The 23,422-nt window shown below is 43.1% G+C and overlaps 1 protein-coding gene across 2 annotated transcripts in view; it reads right to left on the reverse strand.

Moving 5' to 3' along the window:
* GALNT10 (polypeptide N-acetylgalactosaminyltransferase 10) overlaps nucleotides 1-23,422 on the reverse strand; it is a 215,322-nt gene that overhangs the window by 78,413 nt on the left and 113,487 nt on the right. For both annotated transcript variants that reach the window (XM_026008154.2, XM_072756779.1), the window contains exon 4: nucleotides 11,994-12,160. In XM_026008154.2, the coding sequence (XP_025863939.2) occupies nucleotides 11,994-12,160 (167 nt within the window). The remainder of the gene's footprint in view (nucleotides 1-11,993; nucleotides 12,161-23,422) is intronic.

Below are 23,422 nucleotides of genomic sequence, written 5' to 3' on the forward strand. Positions count from 1 at the left end.
TTTGAGCCCAGAGGATGGCCAGGCCAGCAGCAGCATACCCACTGGGTACAGCTTGGACTGGGAGATAGGACTGTGTCCTGACTTCTGCAGATGCCTGATAGCTTGCGGGGGCGGTATGCCCAACCAGCAGCAGGTGCTCCTGAATGGGAGCAGGATTTTATCACGAACCTGCCCTCTGACTGAAGTGCCTGGTGGGCTTGCACTTCTCATCTCAAAAATGTGCAGGCTGGCTTGAGATTCCTGAAAGTAGAGCAGAAATTCCCTAAACTCTGAAGTCGTGCTGCCTGGAAACACTAGGCTTCTTACCATCAGCAGAAAGCCTTGATTTCTTCCAGATTTAAAAATAGATTTTGCATGTGGGTAACTTGCAAATGCCTGAACTTGAGATTTTGCATGTGGAGAGCTTGCTAAGAGATAGGATCCGTGGGAGTGTGGAAGAAATATTTAAAAATAAAGGTTGAAATGTGAATAAAACCAGAGTGTCTGCTCTTGAACTTACTCTACCACCACGTTTTTAAGAAAACTATCTTGCAGTGGAAGGAATGTGGGGGTGGAGATACAAACAGGGTCTTCTGAAACCTGGAGGGAGCTGTGGGAAGATCAGGGCAGAAATAAGCCCGGCTGACGGATGTTGCAGAGCGGAATGATTTTAATTCAAAATGAGGAAACACTTTCCCAAGAGCCACCCAGCTCAGCGTGACACAGTAGGACAGACCTGGCGCAGGCCATCAGCATTGCCCACCTGGTCTCATGAGACACTTGAGGCAAACCTCAAGAGGTGAGTACATGGAGCTGAAAGAACCAAAACCCAGGGTACCCTCCTTGAGCTTTTCTATTTCCAAAGTTATGAATGTGGTTAGAAGTAGGCTCCTATGGAGGAAGCCCTTTGGGGGCAAAACGTTTGTGTGTGAGTTTTAAATGTCTCAGGAGAGACCAGAAATCCACGTGCCAGAGAACAGGGCTTTGAAGTCAGGTGCCCTCAGGTTGGAGGAGATGTTGGTCTACTCCAGAAAAGATGGGACTAGTAACAAAAAAGGCAGAGAGCTTTTGATGGAGGACCAGGCAGGGACCCAAGCACATTCTCACATTAAAAGACCTTTTTTTTTTTTTTTTTTTAACTGGATGTCTCAGGAGGAATTTCTTCGATGCCTGCTGCACTTAGAGTTATGAGTTTGGTTGGGGCCTCAAACAGGTGATTATGGTAATTTAGAGGGAAAGTACCAAGCCATTTCTGTCACAAGGCCGTTCTAGCTTGAAAATAATAGTGCCTCCTTGTATTTATAGAGTGCTGAATACTTTCCAAAGCCCTCTCTCATCTATTATTTCATTTGATCTTTACAACGGGGCCAGAGATGTGGGTTGTGGCTCTGCTGCAGGGCATTGAATGAGAGCTTCCCCCTCTTGGGACTTCAGTCTCCCTATAGTGCTTCTGGGATCACCTGCATCAGAATCCCCAGAAAGAAAGGCAAAAGATTCCCAGGCTCTACCCAGACAGAGAACCTGGATGTCTACTGGAGTGGGGCTTGGGAATCTGCATGCTAAACGTACTTCCCATGTGATTCCTATGTACACCAAAATTTGAGAGCCCCTGTTCTAGTATTTCATATCTCCTCAGCAATGAGATCTTGTCACATGAAACACACATACTCAGCAATGAAAGAAACCCTGAAAAAGTATAAAATTCTGATGAGTGGGGAGAAAACAGTCTGGTGTTGGCTGAGTGTATGGTGATCATCCAGATAATAACAGCCTCTTGAGGATATAATTAGTGCCCTCAAAATTGGAATATGACTGTTTAATAATTTAAGTGAGATCATCAGGATTAATGAATAGCAGTTGAAATTAAATGTGGGACCATAAATCCACACGGCCTGTTCCAGGCTGGCACTTATTTGTGATGAGGTATCCTGGAAAACAGGGATCTGGCGGGGGCTGAACTCGACTCCTTCCACAAAGGCCATGTGTGTTTGCACCTCAGGCAGCCTAGACAGCACACAAGCTCAAAGAAATCACCATCCGACTACATCACATAGCATCTGTTTGTGATATCTGTTCTGCCATTCCTGGAATCCAGAGTTTTCCAAATCTAAGCATCATTTCAATGCTATCAAACTAGGATGAGGAGCTGGTTAAGAATGTGGATTACCACTGAGTCCATCTCTGTGGGTGGGCCCTGCTACTCTGCATTTTAACAAGCTCCTCAGTTGACGCTGACATAGGAGAGTCACATACTACAGCTTGAACCCCGCTGGAACTGGAGACCACAGGGGACACGCTCCAGGTGCAGGCTGACTGTCCTTGAGGTCACTTTCTCCTTGGCCAGCTGGCTGGTGGTTCCTTGGGGTTCTTTCCTTCCATGGAAATCAGCATTCTCTTCAAAGTCCTTATTGAATTTTTAGCTCATGAGGCTTTTATGCATTTCTGATTTCATCTAAACCCTATAACAGGACTTTGAGGTGGATGGGGTAGCTCAGCACCCAGCACTCCACCATTCCAGCTAATAGTAATAATAGCCGCCACCACCATAATAGCATCATTAACAAGGACCATTTATTGAGCTATCCCTATGGCTGGGTGGTATTACTGCACAGCTGTCCCTGCAGGAGCAGAGGAACAAAGTGGGGGCAAGGAGTAGTTCACCAAACTGACTCTGTCCCTCATTGGCCCTCAGCCGGAAGTCAGGAAGGAAACAGGGTTTTGTGTCTACTACGAAGAATCTGAAGAGTCAACTCTGCTCAGGAGCAAGGTCTATTTATAGGTCATTTCCATTCACTCATGAGTTCAAGCACTGCTTCTTCTATCTTACGGCATCAGGGACATATTTTCTGGGGAAAGTCAGGCCTGGTCTTTCCTCCCACCTGGTTGAAACAAATCTGCTGGCTGTCGTGGGGGTTCTGGGAAGGTGATGGTTAGTTTGAATTTTACATTAAAAGAGATTGGAATGCAGCTGTTATTTAGAATATTCTAGACCATATATTCTGAGAGCATACAGAAAAAGTTAAACCAAAAAACAAACCCTAACAGTTTCTGAGAAAAAACTGGGCACAAAACATAGCTTTATAATCCCCCCTGTATTCATGCTCACTGCAGATTATTAGCAATGCCTGGTAAATCCCATGCATTAATAGGCACAGGAGGGGAGGACACACAGTTGATGGTGGGAGTTAATGGTTATTTTGAGATTCCTGGATGCTCATAAACAATGTGGGCATCTCTGAAGAGGTCTGCATTTATGAAGCGAACAAAATTAATTTTTTTTATTATTCTGGGAAGAATGAGCATTATTGGTCTTTCAAGAAAAGAAAGTAAGTGTACACAGGACCCAGAAACATTGGAAAAGGCAGTCTGAATCTGTTAATACTTTACAGGAACCAATGTCACTAAGTAACACAAGAGGAAGGGATGTTATCATGGCCTTAAGACATGCCTGTTTCTTTGTTCTATAAAATGATGCAAAATGGCATTTTTAGAAGATTTTCTATTTGAGATAGTAAATCTAGAGACTGAAGAGAGAAATTAAACTTTCAATGCCCATGAGCACTCAATTGACTGGCAGGACTGCAATTTTCTCCTTTTAATTTTTGGAATAAATAAACAACATGTAAGTGTGTGGATTGGGCCTTCTTGATCTTTAGAGCTGTCAAGTATTGCCTATTTTTGGCCATAAAAATTGGCTAGATTTTTAGTTGCCAATGTTTACAACTCTGATGGTGCCTCTGGATTCAAATCAAACCAAAATCGGTGCTGATGTTGGGGAGTGCCTGATAAAGATACGATTGAACCTTTCAGGGGCTGGAAGTTCTGTAAGGAAATTGGGAAGAATGCCTGAAGCATCTTTATGCAGTAGGTTCATTTTATAGCTGCCTGTGCGTCGGGTGTCTGGAAGCAGGTTAGAGCTAATGCCTATATTTTGGCCAGTGTGCTTCAGGAACGGGTTAGAAACTGTATTATTTAGAGAATGGGGCTGATATTTATAGTGAATGAAAACAGCAGGACATATCTATTAGACATAAACATTTCTTTACCTAAAAGCTTTTTGTTGTTTTTACCTAAAAGTTGTTTTACCTAAGAGGTAGGGTAGATAGAGGAAGGTTATTTCTTGTACTTTGGTTTGTAGTTTCTACTAAGCATGAATTTTCCCTTTAGGTAAATGTTGGCAACTAAGAAGCTTGCTATCAAATCAAATATGACCTATTCAAATCACTTACAAGAGGGCCTGGTCCACAGTAAATGCTACACAGGTACCATGCAGCATTATTATTATTGCTGCTATTGCCATATCCTTTCTGGGATGCAGATAAGATGAGGCCTTTCAGCTCCCCACCAAATAAGCTAAGTGTGAATGATGTAAAAAGACTTGGTTGGTTTGAACCAAATCAAGTTAGGTACTAAGGAACCTCTTACTTTCATTTCAGCTTCAAATTTCATCTCCCTCAAGACCCTGAATAAATAACAATTCATGTCAGCCTTAAGCCGAGGGCTTTCTGTGGTCCTCCTTCCGGGGGCCTCATTCCAAAGACCTCCAATAATAACCTGCTATCTTGGGTTTTGCTTTCCCCCATTATGTTTTCAAGGAAACACTAAAACAGTAAAAGGGTTAGATTTTAATCCTCACAAGAAAATCAGGAGAATATCAGCAATTTAGCACAGTTGTGCTGCACCAAGTTTTTAAAATGTAGAAGGCTCACCCACCTCAATAGAAGTGTCACCTTTCTGAAAATACAATGCAGCTCTTTTCCACTACAGAAATGATTCTTTCCCAAACATCAGAGCTTTTGATGCTTCAGATGCAATCTGAGCGATTTATTTGATTTTTTTTGCTATCTCAGTAAATCATTTATACAGTGCTTGATTCACGAATTTTTTTTAAAAGATGCACAAAATATCCCATAAAAATATTGACTCCTGCATCTGTTGTTCCTGCCAGATACCCACCAAAAGGTTTATAGATTTCCCTCATTATAAACTAATTGATATTCTGTAACAGCTCTAATCTTCTTAATAGTCCTCTCCTTTGGATTCCAAGGGAGAAGCGTTCTGGATGTCAAAGATATACAGGAGAAGGGAACCAAGAAGCCTGTGGATTTTCAGTGGTAAGACACCCTAGAGACTGATGCTTAAGATGTGGGATTCTTAAGATTACAGAGCCCATCGGGGGGAAGATCAATCCCTCCTGTCAAGTGGGATTCCCGACCAGGAGGAGACTAGCGTAGTCCCCATTTATCTGTGGTTTTGCGTTCTCTGGTTTCAGCTACCTCCAGTCATCAATGGTTCAGGAGCCAGGTGACCCTCCTTCTGACTTATGGTCAGAAGGTCAACAGTAGCCTAATGCCACATCACAGTGCCTACATCATTCATCTCACTTCACCTCATCCTGGAGGCATTTTATCATCTTATATCATCACAAGAAGAAGAGTGAGTATAACACAAGAATATATTTTGAGTGACAGAGAGAAAAACCACATTCACACAGCTTTTATTACAGTATATTGTTATAATTATTGTATTTGATTATTAGTTTTATTAATCTGTGTATAATTTATAAATTAAACTTTATTACATGTATGTATGGATAGGAAAAATGTGGTAAATATGGAGCTTGGTACTGTGTGTGGTTTCAGGCATCCACTGGGGTTCTTAAGACATCCCCCCACCAATAAGAGGAGGAGTACTGTACTGTAATGGCAGGTAAGCAGGTTAAGCCACTTACCGCCCATCTCTTTGAGCCTTTGTTTTCTCATCTATAAGATAGAACTATTTCTCCTGCCCTCATACCGTAGAGGGAAGAGTATTTCCCTTCTGGGGTGGTCAGGGGGGTGGCACTGGGCAGGCCAAAAAACAGTCATTCTCCCCACACGGCCTGCTTCATCCTTTCCTCCCTGTGGTGTGCTCATCGGCACAGGCTCTGCCCTGCCAGGGAGGCTTATGATTCCTCAGCTGCTAAGCTCGTCTCTGGGTCAGTTAGTTCAGGAGGGAAGCAGCAGGAACAGATCGATGTGGGGTTTTCTGGATCAACCTCTCCAACAACACAGCTGATATTCTGGGGTCATCTGACTCCTGTCTCTTCTTCACAGTTGACTCAGAGGCAGAGAGTTGTGACAGTTTATAATGACAAGGGGAACTAGTGGTAGAAAGTTAAGTGAAAGCAACCTGGATACAAAGTTAAATATGACTGGATGTCCACTACACAAAGTGCAATGTGAAGGCACTGAATGTAGATTCACATTATGGTACATTATCTAGCTATTAAAAAACAGTTGAGTTAGCTCTATATCTTTTGACCCAAGGGATGTCTGTGATACATTAACAGGAGTAAAAAGAGTAATGTGTACAGGATGACCCCATTAAAAGGAAAAAAAAAAAAAACATGTAAAGATTAGGGCTAAAGGCTTTAGCATCAGTATTCACGGTTTTAAATCAAAGCTCTGCCTCTTTGGATTAAATATGCACTGGCTACTTCCTTAAAGCTCTCTGTATCTCAGTTTTCTCATCTGTAAATTGGGGATTTAAAATATGATCTTTTCAGGTAGAAAAAAAGAGATTTGAGATCATTGAGTCCAGTGGTTTTCACACTAGGAATGACAGCCCCACAAGAGTGGCCTGGTAATGAATGAGTGAATTCACTTAGCACAGAGTAAGCACTCAGTAAGTATTAGTTCTTGTTATTACACGTTGTTACATGTTAGTATAATTATGCAGAATAATGCACACCAGACTATTAACATTAGTTACCCCAGTTGGAATGGAACTAAAGGGGGATTAGGAGGGTATGAATAAGGAAATGGCCGTCGGTGGCTCAGTCAGTTAAGTGTCTGCCTTTGGCTCAGGTCATGATCTCAGGGTCCTGGGATTGAGCCCTACATGGGGCTGCTTGCTCAGAGAGGAGTCTGTTTCTCTGTCTCCCTCTGCCCCTCTCCTGCTTGAGCTCTCTCTCTCACATCAATCAATCAATCAATCAACCTTATAGTAAAGAAAATGGAAATGAAAAGACACTGGAAACCAAACAAGACATGCAAGTGGTAGAAAAGCATGTAAAAAGATGCAACAGTAAAGGTCATAGGGAAATGCAAGTGAGAACAAGATACTCCTACATACCTACTAAAATGGCAAAAATCTGGAACAATGACAAGACCAAATGTGGAGCAACAGCAACTCTCATTCATAGCTGGTAGGAACACAAAATGGTACAGGTGCTTTGGAAGAGGGTCTATTAGTTTCTTACACAACTAAACATACTCTTCCTATGTAATTCAGAAATTGTGCTCCTTGGTGTTTACCTACGTGAGCTAAAACATATACACACAAAAACCTGTGTCTGGATATTTATAATAGGTTTATTTATAACTACCCAAACTTGGAAGCAACCAAGATGTCCTTTCGCAGAGGAGTAGATAAACTGTGATACATCCAGATAATGGAGTATTAGTCTGCACCAAAAGGAAATGAGCTACAAGCCATAAAAAGACAAGGAGAAACCTTAAATGCCTATTACTAAGTAAGAGAAGCCAATCTGAAAAGGCTACATACAATGATTCTAGTTATATTAGACCTTCTGGAAAAGGTAAAACTATGGAGACAGCAAGCAGGGCAGTGGCTGCCAGGGGTTAGGCAGAGAGAAGGATGAAAAGGAAGAGCACAGAAGAGTTTTAAGGCAGTGACACTATTCAGTATGACACCATAATGGTGGATATATGTCTTCATACATTTGTCCAAACCCAAACCCTTCATACATGACAAACCCATTTGTCATATACAACAAAGAGTGAACCCAACATAAAACTATATATTTGGGTCAATATATATTATTGATAATGGGTTAACGTAGGTCCGTTAGTTGCCACAAATGAACCACTCTGATGCAGGTGCAGAGCACTGATGGGGCCTGGGGGCTAGCTATGTATGGGGTAGGGGTAGAGCGGTATATGGGAACTCTGTACTTTCAGCTTAATGTTGCAGTGAACCTAAAGCTGATATACAAAATAAAGTCTATTAAAAAAAAAAAAGAACCCCGATTGGGGGTGCTGTAGCCTAAAAGCTAATAGTAATTGCCTACAAGTGATGAGGTTATATCAATAGCTCTTTCTATACTTTGTCCGTTTTCTCCTCCACTCCTAGTCCCGGCTCATGCTGTTCTCTCCACCTCCAACTCTTTGCCCCTGTCCCCCCCCATGCACCCGGGAGTAGTATCTACTTATCCCTTAGGATTGAGTTTAGCTGGAATTTTCTCTGGGAAATCTTCCATGACCTTCTCTGTGCTCCACAGAACCTGGATCTCCACCAAGGGGGACACATTCCATGGTCTTATGATTGTCTCTTACCTCATCTATCTGCCCCTTATGTATGTGAGCCTTTGCTGTGGGGAGTGGGGGTGGTCTGTTTTAATCCTTATATCCCCAGCACCTAGTACAGCACCCAGTGTGATCAATTCATGAATTCTGTTGAATATATGATTATGAATTAAATCAGGACAAGTGTAAAGAGAAACAAAAAAACAGTACAAAACTCATGCTAAAAGAACTGAAACAGTATAATGTAAGTGGGGAATAGACACTCCAATTAGTTGTGGGGGTCCCAGAAGCAAACGAAGGCTGAGAGAGAACAGATGGGTATGCTTAGGGGCAGTGTCAAGAGTGGTATGGTGAAAGGCAGATCAGGACAGGGCAAAATGGATGTCCTTGATGGGTCCCCATGACTGGCATGATATGAAAGTGCAAGTCAGAATTAATAAGCCCATCATGGAAAGAGGACTGACTCTAGCTCTATTGGTGAGGGTCTCTACTGTGTGAGCCAGTGGCCCAGCAATGTCCATAATCCTCCCAGTACCAATCACTGCCGACAATCCATCAGGAGCTCTGCAAACACTTGAAACACCTGCTTAAGATTTCCTTCCAGGGCACTATTCCCTGTACACGTTTGTGTGTGTGTGTTTTCCCTGATAGGGAGTTGAACTGGGGAGGATACTGTCCATGAGATCATACTATAGCCTTTCATTTCTGTACCTCATAACTCCAGGTAGCCCACTATTCAGTCAAGGGCATAACCCTTTCCATTACTATATATCCTATTTTTTCTGCAAAACCAACCCTATTTAAAAATGGGGAGAAGGAGAAAAAGGAATAGGAAAAAAACAACAACAAATCAACAGAGGTCTCTCTTGTTTCTTCTAATAAAAAATCTCCCATCTGGGCAGTGTAATCTGGAGGCAGATCTGCTCCTCTACACCCTCATCTCTCTCTCTCCCACTAGGGCAAAAACACCTCTATGTCCTCCTAATCCTCAAGCAAAGCTCAGACATTTGAAGAGCTTTTGGACACCCCTGGAAAACTCTGCAGCACTCTATTTGCAGGCAAGGCCAGGATTATTCTGGGGTCAACATCAGCCTCTAGTCTAGTCCCCAGGGCTGCCTGCACAAAGCTCTGGATCTTATTTCAAGCATTCATCTGCTCCAATTTTGTCTCCTACCCGAGGTCTCAACCCTTAGCTGAATTACAATTAGTTGCCCTGAGGATCCTGGAGGAGACTCATTTCAGAGCAAAATGCCTTCTGCTGGGCAGTGCCAATCTAGCCTGTAGTTAGCATCAGTGAATTTCGACTCTGAGAACTGCCTCTGCTCAGACGGCCCAGAGAAATCTGTCTTTTATGATGGCCCATATTTGCTGTACTTTGGACAGGCCTCTCCATAGTTCTGAAATTGTTTCTCCCAAATCTCATTTTTAAAACAATCACTGCTGAGTAAGTTTTCTTCCAAAGCCGCCTTAAGAATTTCTTCTCAAAGCATGAATAATGATTGCTTTTCTGAAAAATGCAGGTTGTGGAATCTGACAGCTAATGCTCAGGACTGAGAGGCAGAAGAAAGAGTTCACCTCTGGGCTGCATGCCTGATTCATTGAGAAAAAGGGGTGACAGGGGCCACTGAGAAGTGGGCTAGTATCTCTTCTCTTCCCTGTCTTATTAGGGTCTGGCCATGGCACCGCACTGGATCAGTGTTTTTGCTCTCTGGAGAAAGAGATGCACTTAGAAGATGGAATTCTCATGAAATTTGCCTCTTCTTCCTCAAGACTGTCACATTCTTTTATTATTGAGGGGGTGGGGATTGCATCATGTTATTTTTATCACTGGGATATTAGAGATGGAAACCATTACAGTCCAGGATAGGATGTGTTTGATAATGAGCTCTTTTGTAGCTAAAACTCTGCTCTTTAATACAATGGAAAAGTAATTTATTGAGAAGTGTCCTTGGGGATAGAAAAGAGTAATGCACGTCTATAGATGTTTTTCGTAGCCAGCCAAGGTGAGGAGGGACAGGCTACACTGGGAGCCCAGAGATGGGCTTCTCGTCCCTTCTCTGCAACCAGCCAGCTGTGTGCTCTAGTTAAGCCTGTCCATGCCCCAGTCCTTGGGTTTCCCACCTGTACAATGAGCAGGCTAAGTAGCATCTGTGATTATCACACATTTTTAAACAGGGCAGTTCCTCTTCAGAAACCAAATATAGACCATGCCAGGAGAGGGACCTGAATCCCACCTGCACCTGTGAGGTTCGCCATTCTGCTCATAGTACTCCCTAAAGCATCCTGGGACCCTTACTGCTCTGAGATGCACAGTGGAAGCCAGCAGGCTAGATGGTCTTAAAATTCTTTTCTAATTGAGCAAGAAGAAACACTTGTTTCTAATCCAGCTGATATCTGGTTTATTCTACCTCTGGAGGACTAATGCCCCACAACACGCACAGAGTGATCCTGTCAAGTGTTATAGGTCCACTTTCCAGGACAGCTGATGCTTCAGAAAACAAGTGACAGGGACCCAAGGCTGAGCATAAAGACATAGGCTAGTGCCAGGCATGGAAGGAATGTCTGCGTCTTCCCCAACCACATCTGTCTCAGTGACTGAAGAGGACCCTGCTGCTAGTATAGCTAGTGCGTGTGTGTGCGCGCACGCCATGCATTTCCTTCCTTCTTCCCTCCTTGTTCATTCATTCACTAATTCACACACAGATATGAGTCACCTGCTCTGGACCACAAATGATCTAGTAAGGAGGACTAACAACAAACAGGCCAACAAACAGCCATGCAACCACACATGGAGAAGAGTGAGTGGCGGTGGTGCTGGAGGAGCCAGCCATGGGAAGATCTGGGAAGAGAGTGCCTGGGCAGAGGGAACAGCAGGGGAAGACCCGAAGGCAGGATGGAAGTTGGCCTGCTCTAGGACAGAGGGCCCTGCTGTGGTTGGTACACAGGTGGCAAGAGTAAGTGAGTATAACTCCACTCCTGTGGCCTTCAGGTACAGCCACAGCAGCAAGCCCGTTCAGAGCAGGCAAGCTGTGGTTCAGTCTTCTCATCTATGGAATGCTGTGACAGATACTGTAGAAGGGCTCACTCAATAGCTTCTCTACTGCACTTCTTCCTCTCCTACCTCTATTCAAGAGGCCCCAAGTCAAAATACTTATATTTGCAGCCATCCTGGCAGATAGGGATGCCTGGATGTCAGAGTTCTAGCCAAAAGTCTTTCCTGAATGAGAAGACTTTCCTGAATAAGAAGGCAAAATCTTGAAAAAGGGAGGTTCTGTTCTCTTTACCCCTCTTCCTTCTTCTTCTCTGAAAGGCAGACTTCCTAGACATCAGCCATTGTGTGACCATGAGGATGAGGCAGCAGGAACAGAAAAGCCTGGTTCTTTGATGATAGCCTGAGGCAGCTGTACCAATCCTGGATCTTATTATGAAATGAATGAATGAATGAATGAATGAATCCCTTACTGGTTTGAGCTATTGTTGATGGAGTTTTCTGTTATTTGCAGTTTAGTACATTTCTACATGAATATAAACAGGACAAAAACAGAATCTACTTCATGTTGTGGGAACTAAATGAGATACTGTGTACAAGGCCAGAGTCATAGCCAGGTACACAGCAAGCATCAGTAAACGGTGGCCCATATGTTGGTGCTGCTGAAGAAAATCTGCCTCCCCTTTGGCCAGGAAGCTGATTGGGGTGGGCCCTACCTCGATCACTGAAGTCATCAACCAGCACAATTTCGGCGATCAGCTCCGGGGGTGAGCGGTTCAGCACGCTGTGGACAGTGCGGAGGAGAGAGGACCAGCCCTCGTTGTGGAAGGGGATGATGATGCTGGTGTTGGGGAGCGTCTCCAGGTAGCGTTTACTGTTGCAGCTAGAGGGAGACACAGGGGACAAGAGAGGACAGGTTCAGCTCTCGTCTTGCCAAGAGAACTCAAGAAGCACACAGTTTGGCTAACCACAAATACCACTCCTTTACAGCTTTTAGGGAATGACTGAAAGCCAGGGACACCTCAGTCACTAGAACCTCTTCCACTTAGCATCCCGAAGTCCTGCCTTCAATTCCTGCACACACGGTACACAGGGATATGTATATAAGACGACCCTGACTCTGTATAAGAGCAGGTACAAACTGACAACAGCCAGCACTGAGGGAACAGCACTGGGGTTGGGTGCTCTCCATGTGCTAACCTGTTTAAGCCTCAATCATCATAGGTACACGGTACACGGTTACCCATCCTCATGATTCCAAACAGAAGAGAGTCCTTCAGTAATGCTCTGGCCTCTCTCCTCACCCCTTGCACACTCCTCACCAGTGGAAGAGAAACCTTTTACCCACAAGTCTGGAAGAATAAACTGGGCTTCACTGGCTCAGCCCCATCTGCTCACTCCTTGGATTCTGCTTGCAGAGGGCATATTTTTCCTCTGCTCTCTACCAGTCCCATGGTAAGCATGGGGGTGGAGGGCCCTGCCCCTGTGGATCTTTAATATCAATGTAACAGCTAAAAGAATTAACAGAGTTCCTTAATATCGTCAAATATCTAGCTGGTGTTCAAGTTCTGCCAATCTTCTTCTATCTTTTTATAGTTGTTTAAATCAAGATCAAGACAAAGCCCACATGCTGCCTCTAGCTGATGTGCCTTCTAAGTCTCTTTTTTCCTTACAATTTCTTTCTTGAAGAAACTGGGTCATTTGTGCTATCAGATTTCCTACAGTCTGCATTTTGCCGCTTGCGTTTTTGTGGTGTCTCTGAACATGTTCCTCTGTCCACCCCTCTTTGGTTCCTGTAAATCAGTAGTGAGATCTAGAGGCTTAGCCTACTTTGATGAGATACTCTGGCAACCTCTTCATAGTGGTGTGAGCCTCCTACAGGAGACACATACTGTCCAGTTGTCTTTCCTTTTGTAATGTTGGTGGCCACTGATGATCAATGCCTAAATCCTTCATTTCATCATCACGGGTTTGCAAATGGTGAGACTCTTATTCTATCATTTACTAGTTGGGATACTATAATGAAGGAAAATTACCACATCAACTATTTGGTTGAGGTACAGGAAAATATAGGAAAAGTACAGACAGAAGGAAAGGGGTGGAGGAAGTTGGGGAGGGGCAGAGGGAGATGGAGAGAATATCAAGCAGACTCCACACCCAGCACAGAGCCCGGTGTGGGGCTCAATCCTAGCACCCTGGGATCGTGACCACGAGCTGAAGGCAGACGCTTAACTGACTAAGCCATCCAAGCACTCCTGAGCTAGAAATATATTTTCATGCATAACATCATGAGTTCATGCTGAAGTTTTATATTTAATATGTAGGACAACAGAGTTTTACTGAACCTTAATTTTATATTGCATGTTCTTTTTAATTGAGATATAATTCACATACCATAAAATTCAACATAAAATTCACCCTTTTAAAGTGTATAATTCACTATTTTTTTTAAAAGATTTTATTTATTTACTTGAGAGAGAGTGAGAATGTGAGACAGAGAGAAGCAGACTCCTTGCTGAGCAGAGTGTGACACAGGGCTCCATCCCACGACTAAGATCATGACCTGAGCTGAAGGCAGACACTTAACTGACTGAGCCACCCAAGTGACCCAGTAGTTTTTAATATCCTCACAAAGTTGTACAACCATTACCACTATCTAATTCTAGAACATTTTAATCGTCCCCAAAATAAACTTCATATCCATCAGCAGTCACTATCCATTATCCCTCCCCTCAGTCTTTAGTAACCACTAATTTGCTTTCTGTTTCCATTAGTTTTCCTATCCTGGATGTTTTATGTAAGCAGAACATTAATATGTGGCCTTTTGTGTCTGGCTTCTTTCACTGAACATGACTTTGAGGTTCATCTATGTTGTAGCATGTATCAGTACTTCATTCCTTTTATGGCTGAATTATATTCTACTGTATGGGTATACTATATATTATCTATGTATTCATCAATTGATTGATATTTGAGTTGTTTCTACCTTTTGGCTATTATGAATAATGCTCTACGAATATTCATGTATAAGTTTTTGTGTAACTGTGTTTTCAGTTCTCTTGTGTATATGCCAAGGAGTAGAACTGCTACGCCATATGGTAAATCCATGTTTAACTCTTTGAGGAACTGTCAAACTGTTTTCCAAAGTTGCGGGAACATTTTACATTTCCACTAGCAACCTCTGAGTGTTCTGATTTCTCCACATGCTGTCCAACTCTTGTTATTGTCCATCCTTTTGATTATAGCCATCCTAGTGGGTGTGAAGTGGTATCTCATTATGGTGTGACTTGCATTTTCCTAATGACTAATGATTTTGAGTATATTTTCAAATGCTTGTTAGCCATTTGTAGAACTTCTCTGGAGAAATGTCTAGTAAATATGCATTTTGTTTTTAGATTTTTCTCACTAATGTATAGAAATACGATTGATTTTTGTATACCGAACTTGTATCCTACAACTTGCTGAACTCACTTATTAGTTCTATGAATTTCTGTGTATGTGTGTATTCCTTAGGATTTTCTATACATAAGACAATGTCATGAGCAAGTAGAGTTTCACTTTTTCCAATCTAGATGCTTTTATTTCTTTTTCTTGTCTAACTGCTTTGGTTACAGTTGAACAGTACAACGTTGAATAGAAGTGGCAAGAGCATAAACCCATATTTTGTTCCTGGTCTTAGGAGGAAAAGCTTACAATATTTTACCAATAAATATAATGTTAATGTGGGTTTTTCATAGATGTTCTTTATAAACTTGATGAAGTTCCCTTATATTCTGAATTTGTCGAGTGTTTTTTATCATGGAAGAGTGTTGGATTTTGTCAAATGCTTTTTCTGCATCTACTGAAATGATCATATAGTTTTGTTCTTTATTCTATTAATTAAGTGTATAACATTGATTTTCATATGTTGAACCAACCTTGTATTCCTAGGATAAACCCTACTTGGTCATGGTATATAATCCTTCTTATATATTGTTGAATTTGGTTTGCTAGTATTTTATTGAGGATTTTTACATCTACATCCAAAACAGATATTGGTTTATAGTTTTCTTGTGATGTTTTGTCTGGTTTTATATATTTTACCTCTTTTGCTAAAAATCTAGGTTCTTAACATTAGCATAGTTACTTATTTGCTTTTTCCTATAATATATAATTGTTTCAGAAAAGCAATACCAATAACACTACTAACAATCTCGTTATATAACATTTGATATTCCTTTTGTCCTTCATTTCCTTTTTTCTGTGGGGTTGATTTAATTAGAGATATTAGGGGTTTTTGCAGGGCCCAGAATATGGGACCTGAGGACCAGGGAGGCCCAGAGGGAATGACAAAACTGTTTGCCTTGTCTCCAGTCAGAAGCTACGTATGGTAGACAGAGTAGCAGCCCGAAGATGTCTACACCTTAATCCTCAGAAGCTTACATGACAAAGGGGACTTTGCAGAGGTGGTTAAGGTTAAGAACCTTGAGATGGTTTGAGGAGCCTGGATTACCCAAGTAGGTCCAATATAACCACAGGTGTCCTTAAAGGTAGAGAACCTTTCTGGATGAGTCAGAGTTTGAGAAGGAAAAAGTAGAGAACTGAAGTGTGAGAGGGACTCAACTCACCATTGCTGGCTTTGAAGATGAAGGAAGAGGGTCATAAGCCAAGGAAAGTGGGCATAAGTGGGCATAAGCCAAGGAAAGCTTCCTTTAGAAGCTGGGAATGATTCCTCAGCTGATGGCCAGCAAGAAAAAAAGAGTTTCACTTTTCATAACCAGTCTGCCAACAACCCCATATAAGCAAGATTCCCCCAGGCTCCTAGAAGGGAATGCAGTCTGGTCAACACTTTGATTTTAACCCAGTGAGACCCATGGTGGACTTCTGACTTGCAGAGCTGTTAAGAATAACTTTGTGTTGTTTAAACTGCTAAGTTTCTGGTAACCTGCCATGGCAGCAACAGAAAACTCATACACAAAAGTCATCTTTGATGACCTTTGTCCAGTCTGTAAATACTTCAAAGTAGAAGATTTCACAAAACATTCTCATGAGTCTCACATGGCAGCAGTGGGCAGGAGTTGACAGTGGACACTCCTCTCCATGAAGTAGGTGCTCTCTGGGTCCCCTCAGCTCTTACCACTCTCCACAGCCATATACCAGAGCTGTTTCACTCCCTTACATTGCCTCGCAGGCCCCCGGAGACCTTTGAACTTGACAGCCCAGAAATAAAAGACATTGTGGGAGGGAGCTCCGCAAGACTGGTAAGAAGTTTTTTGGAGGAATTATGGAACAACAAATTTCACAACAAAATGTCTCCTTTCATATGTCACTGCAATCTACTGTTCAACTGTTAAAATGCACCAGGGGCTCTCTGCAACTTACTCTGAAACATCTGAAAAAGTAAAATAGATTGACAGATGGAGAGAGGGATGGACAGGTATGTGATCAAGCAGGAAGAGAAATGCTAACTCCAGGACCTAGATGGTGAAACATGAGCATCAATGTACAATTCTTTTGAAGCTTTTCTGTATGTCTGATAATTTTCAGAAAGAAACATTAGGCGGAAATGGGTTAGGATCCACAGTCTCCTTAGTCTCAAATTCTACTTCTGCTAGAGACACCAAGGGAAGCTAGAGATGGAGGGCAAGCCCAGGAATGGCCCCTTGGTGTCTGGCAGTGAGCTCAGTTCCAGCTGTGTAGGCAGGCCCCCCTGCCCCCCACCACCCCTAATTCTGCCAGTATAGTTCTGCTAGACAAGTCAGTCTCTTTCCCCTTGGGACCTTGGGACTTCTTTCACATCCTGTCTTGCTCCTCTATCTGGTTGGACCTTTTCTATCCAGGCCTCAGGCAGCAGCCCTCCAACAGCCTCTCCCCCACCTCTAATCACTTTGGTCAAGTCAACCAGGTTCTCTGGGAGCCGTCTCCAACTTCATTATGTGGGTTTTCACAAATAAACTAAAGCACCTCTTCTTAAAAATCCCTTTCCCTAAATCGGCTGGGTCTTCTGTGGCCAAGAAAGACAGGTGCTATCTAGTTTGCTATAGAAATTTCTGCCTTCCATCCAATTTCACAGGAGGCTTGTTTGATTGAAGCAGAGTTGGGGGGGCTGGTTAGCAGTAATAAGTTGCCTGGAGTCCACGGGGTGAAATACAATAGAGCTATTACCCTGCAGAGAGGCCTGGCTCTCTCAGACCCCAGGCTGGGCCCCACAGCCTGCCAGCAGACACACAAACACCATCACGTATTAAGGGAAATAGGCAACACCACAATAGACTAAATTCACTTCTACTTTGATTCAATCATGGAATTACAGATTATTCAGAACTCAAATGAAAGGCTCAGCTTGGATCATAGCCTTGAACATGTACCTTTGTTAGGGGCCTGGGGACTACTCTTTTTCTCCCTTCTCTATCCATCCACTCATTTATTTACTAAATAAACACACAACAGCACTTTGACTTTTGCCATGGGCACTAGTCATTAGTCTGGTTCCAGCTTAGTAGAGGCCCTTTGTTTAAATAAAAAATTGAGTGACATGCTGAAATCAATCTCTCCAGACTCCAGCAGGAAGTTTGCTTCCACAAACTTGTCCACAAGCCACCCTCCTGTAGGGGAGTTCATGCAAAAAGCCCTGTCTTCCCTGTTCTTATGAGGCCTCAGATAACAGCAGGAAGAGGAGGTCTGGGGATGGTGAGGAGGAAACAGAAGGCCCCCACCTGCACTGACACCCCCATCCTAGCAGTCCCCTTTAAGACCTGTCTGCATACTGTGTCTTAAGATTTCAACACTAGATGGTAGAGTTATGCATAGTTCTTTGATGTGTGACAAACATGAGGCATCCCTGTGCCCAATGCCTTTAGAAAGTAGCTACAGAAAATGCAGTCTCCAGGAAGAGAAACTGGGCACTATACTCTCAATGTAAGGAGGCTGGGTTTGGCCATGACTGGACAACTCTGCCTTCCCATGGTTCATTGTGTCTGATGGTTCCCAGAGCACTTTTTCCTTCTCTTTCCTCTCACCCCAGGGAAGAAGGTGAACCAGAGAGTGCTAATCCCATTTTCCACACATGGAAAATAGGACCCACAGAGGCAAGTGACTTGGATCCTAGACTCAAATCTACATAGTATTTATTTAAAATAACACTTATTTTAGCCATTCTGACAGGTGTAAAATGATATCTCATTGTGGTTTTAATTTGCATTTCCCTAATGATTACTGATGTTGAGCATCACTTTATACCTGTTGGAATGACTAAAATATAAAAAAAACATAAGAAACAACAGGTGTTGGCAAGGATGTGGAGAAAAAGGAATCCTCTTGCACTGTTGGTGGGAATGCAAACTGGTGCAGCCACTGTGGAGCAGTATGGAGGGTCCTCAAAAAATTGAAAATAGAATTACCATATGATCCACTAATTCCACTACTATTTACCCAAAGAAAGCAAAAAGACTAATTCAGAAAGATACATGCACCCCTATGTGTACTGCATTGCATTATTTACAATAGCCAAGACATGGAAACAGCCCAAGTGCCCATCGATAGACAATGGAATATTATTCAGCCATAACAAAGAATGAAATCTTGCCATTTGCAACAACAGGAATGGATCTAGAGGATGTAATACTAAGCAAAGTAAGTCAGAGGAAGACAGATACTATACATTTTCACTCATCTGTGGGATTTAAGAAGCAAAACAAACCAACAAAAAATAAAAAGAGACAAACAAAAGAACAGACTCTTAACTATAGAGAATGAGCTGATGGTTACCAGAGGGGAGAGGGGTGGGGCAGGGGTAAAAGAGGTGAAGGGGATTAAGAGTACACTTATCGTGATGAGCACTGCATAAAGAATTGTTAAGTTACTATATTGTGCACCTGAAATTAATATAATACTGTATGCTAATTATACTTGAATTAAAAAATATACCACAGTGTTTTTCTTGATGACAATAATGATAACTGCTTAGGATAAAAATCTAAAAAACACAGAAAGGCTAATGCACAATCCCAGTACCATCCTAACACTTGGGGCTGACCTCTGCTAAATATTTAGGGAATGTCTTTTCTGCACACTTCTCTGCCCACGTATTTGTTTCTATAACACGGTACATGGCAAACCCACTTGATGGCAATGCCCTCTTGCCTCAATATTTCTGCCCCCCCATTGATGCCCTAAAAGGGGCACCTGTGGAGTTTTAGCCCGTAAGTCCTTGAGGCACTTCCATTATCACGTGGTTCACAGTCTGAGGAGGTTCCAACCCAAGACTTACACAAGCACAGCATGAGGACAAAGGGCCATGGCCGGGGCATTCCCTGACCCACTCTGAAATAGTGTAAAGAGGAGAAACAAAGCAAATGTCCATCAACAGGGAAAGATTAAATAAATGATGGACGCTTCACACTATGGAATGCTGACAAGCAGTTAAAAATAAAGCAGAAGATGATAATGATGATAACAGAAAATAACTGTTAAGGATCTCCATTATGTCAAGCAATGTTCTAAGCACTTTATATGCACAAAGTCATTTCATTTAATTGTCACAATGCTCTTTCCAGGTACAGACTATCAGTATTCCCATTACAAAGAGGAAGAAACCAGGCACAGAGAAGCTAAGTAACTTGCCTGAGGTCAAAGAGCTGGTAAGGGCGACAGCCTGGACTGAAATCCATCTGCCCTTTATACATATTAATACTTTTATATGGATAATGTAGCAATGATATTAATTATACAAGTAAAAAGAAGAATAAAGAGATAAAAGACAAAAATCCAAGGAACTAAGCAGAAGTCTGACACCTTGGCTTCTAGTTTTTGCTCAGCCATGCAACAATCCAACCCCCTTTTTCTGGCTGGATCTCAGGTTCCCCTCATGCCAATAAAGGAACTGGACAGATGCAAAGGGCAAGTCTCGGGCACCTGCTCTATATTCTTTCTCCTTCTTTGGTAATACCATCCTGATTTTCCTTGAGGAATCTTCCACCCTTTAATTCTATAGGGTTCACGGGGAGGTCCTTGCCTTGCCTAGAGAGGGGCAAGGGAGTCTGGCTCAGCAATCAGAACACTGCATCTCTCCAACAAAGTGACAATTCAAGGATGAACACCTGTAAATTAGAGTACATCTCTGCTAAGAGAGAAATTGGCTCTTTTCTGCGGACATTAAACACGGGAGGATATAAGTCTCGTCTGCCTAGGGCCACCATGTGTGTTCCCTGTTTTAAAGTGAATTGAACAGAATAGAAAATAAAGCCTAGAGTTGGAAAGGGGTTCCTACTGGCATCATTTAGGGGCTTGGATCCAGCTATAGCAGAAGCCAAGCTCTGCTCCTGCCCTTTTCAGTTTTGTGAGTCAATACATTTTCTTAAGTCTGTCTGAGTTAGGTCTCTGTCGCTCGTCACTAAAAGAATCCTTGCTGTTATCACTGGATCATCTCTAAGCCCTCTCAATCAAATGAATCTGTTTTGGACCTAAGGATGGCTTCTGAAGGACAGAGGGAGAAACGGTGCCCCAGGAGTCACCTCTGATCTGCAGGGGGCAGCCTCTGTCTCCCACTGCAGAATTCTGTTCATCACTGACTGGGAGAAAGGGGTCAGGGCAGAGGGCTGTCATGAGGGTGGGAGGCATGGGACGAGTGAGAGATAACTAAGCCCATCAGTGGTGGAGCAGCCCCCAAATTAATATTCCCTGAAGGATTCTGAGCTCTTGGGACACAAAGACAAATCTAATATACTGGCCCTTAAGATGCACCCTTGGAGCTTAATGCTGGAGCACTAGAATATAAAAGAAAGGAAGTCAGAATCAAAGGGAAGCATTTCAAAAATCTTCTCTGCAAGCCATCTTTGAATAGAACAATCCAATCATTTTGAAGGGAATGATAAAAGACATTTAATTCCCTAGCATGGGATACTGTCCGCAGACCTAACTGAATTGCAAGTCAATTGAACAAACCTGATATTGTATGTGCCTAAGGGAGCAAAAATGCTCTCGACTTGGGTTTGAATACTGACCCTGCCACTCTGCAGCCATGAGACCCAGGGGTGGGTTTCCATCCTTGTAGAGCCTCAGTTTCTTATCTGTGAAATGGGGATGATAATGCCATGAGAATGTCATGGTAACTAGGTGAGCCTGTACATGTAAAACAGCCATGTGGAGGGAGTGGCTACCTCCGTCCTTGGAGATGGGTAAATGTGGGGAAGAACTCACAGCAAGAGGACGCTCCTGATTTCAATTCCCTTGGAATCAGGGATGGACATTCCAGAGAGAGGCACAGGGCTTTAGTGAGCCCTAAATAAAAGAGTTTTGTTCTTGTAGACATGCATCCTATTCTTGGTAACCCAGGCTTTAGCCAGCTCATGGCTCAAAATATTCTCATTTGCTCACTTCTTCAATCACACATGTATTTAAGAAATGTTTCCTGAGCACCTACTCTGTCACAGGTAATATGCTAAGCACTGGGATCACACTGGTGAGGAACAGATAACTGTCCCTAAGTGATACAGAGTTGGAAGGGGGGGGGGCAGACAAATAAATAAGCAGTAGTAAATTATGATATTTTTTCCTGCCTCACTGCATGTGGCTGTGAGGGGAGAGCAGAATGAAAACAGACAAGAAAGATGAAGTGTGAAGGCATTATGAGTGGTGTATCCTTGCACTCAGCCCTGCAGCAACAGTGAATAGGTGACTTATGATTGTGGGGTTGAACTTGAGGTGGAAGGGCCTAGTCCAACCCTTTTGTGTTCCAAGTATGGAGGTGAGGCTTACAGAGGCTGCATGGAGATCCCAGACCACACGGCCAGTGTGTACTGGACTGGGAGCTGGGGCTGGCTCTTCACTTTAGTCACAACACAAAGAGGAAAGCCTTTGGAAACCCTGCATGTAAAGAATAAATCTGAATCCTGCATAGTTTCAAGGAGCTGGTGTCTGCTGTCATGTTCCAAGTGCTGCCGGGGGCCTAGCAGGTCTGTGGGTCGCTGGACCACACAGCCTAGAGAACTTCAGCATAAAAACGTCCACAAGGAGGAATGCGGATGCTTTCAATATGCTTGCTGATGTCCATTTAATGTTTACTTACATTTATGAGACATAGTTTGTATGGATGTGGAATCAAAAAGACTATTAGTTGCACAACCTTGGGCAAGTCACCAAACCTCTGCAAGCCTCAGTTTCTTCCTTTTTAAAATGGGCCTGTTTCCTCCTTTTTAAAGTGGACTTACAGGGGCTGCCTGGGTGGCTCAGTTGGTTAAGCATCTGCCTTTGGCTCAGGTCATGATCTTGGGTCCTGGGATAGAGCCCCTCATCGGGCTCCCTGCTCATCAAGGAGTCTGCTTCTCCTTCTCCCTGTGCCCCTCCCTTTGCTTGTGCTTGCTCACATGATCTCTCCCTCTCTCCCTCTCTCTCTCAAACAAATAAAATCTTTAAAAGAAAATAGACTTGCAGGTATGAACTGAGAAGTGAATAGGATAGGAACATCTTGATGCTCTGCAAATGTAAAGGTACATCAAGTGCCATTCTAGTCCAAAAAGAAACATCTGTGCAGATCAGGTGAATCGTGGTGCCTCCCTTAGCCATGTCTTCTCCTTGAACAGAAATGGCTATGCCTGAGCTCAGACAGTTGAGGAAGGAGTCCTGGGTGGGCCCCATGACCACACCTTTCCTGGCCATGATGGTGTCTGGGGCAGGGGTAGAGCCCTGACCCAAGGCAGCCAATGCATCAACTTCCCAATAGTCCATGGCCTAGCAAGAAATGTGCCTAAATGAGTGCACCAGGCTAACCAAATTCTCTTTATCTTTCTTGGAGATGCAACTTGACATATGGAAAGGGAGTCTGAGAGTTAATGAGGGAAGCAGACACAGAGCTATATGGAGAAGAATCAAGGTCTCTTGATGTTGGGGTCCTGAAATTTCTGCTGTTGAGGGGGTCATAAGAAAATCTGGTAGCTGGACTTGGAAGGATCTTTCCACTTCAGGCACTGGGAAGCCTGGATATGCCTTGGTTCCACCTCCTCCCCCTTGAGAGCTTAGCTGGCTTTTCCCACATTCCAACTAGCTACATTCCCCTTTCCCTTTATTGCCCCTGCCTCCTTGCAGGGGACTGCCTCATCAATTAAAGTAATCTTGTGGCCAAGAAGTCCATCCTATTCCTAAATCCACTCGCAGAAAAGAAAAACAACAT

Source organism: Vulpes vulpes, chromosome 4 (genome assembly GCF_048418805.1).
Source record: "Vulpes vulpes isolate BD-2025 chromosome 4, VulVul3, whole genome shotgun sequence".
Taxonomy (NCBI): Eukaryota; Metazoa; Chordata; class Mammalia; order Carnivora; family Canidae; genus Vulpes; species Vulpes vulpes.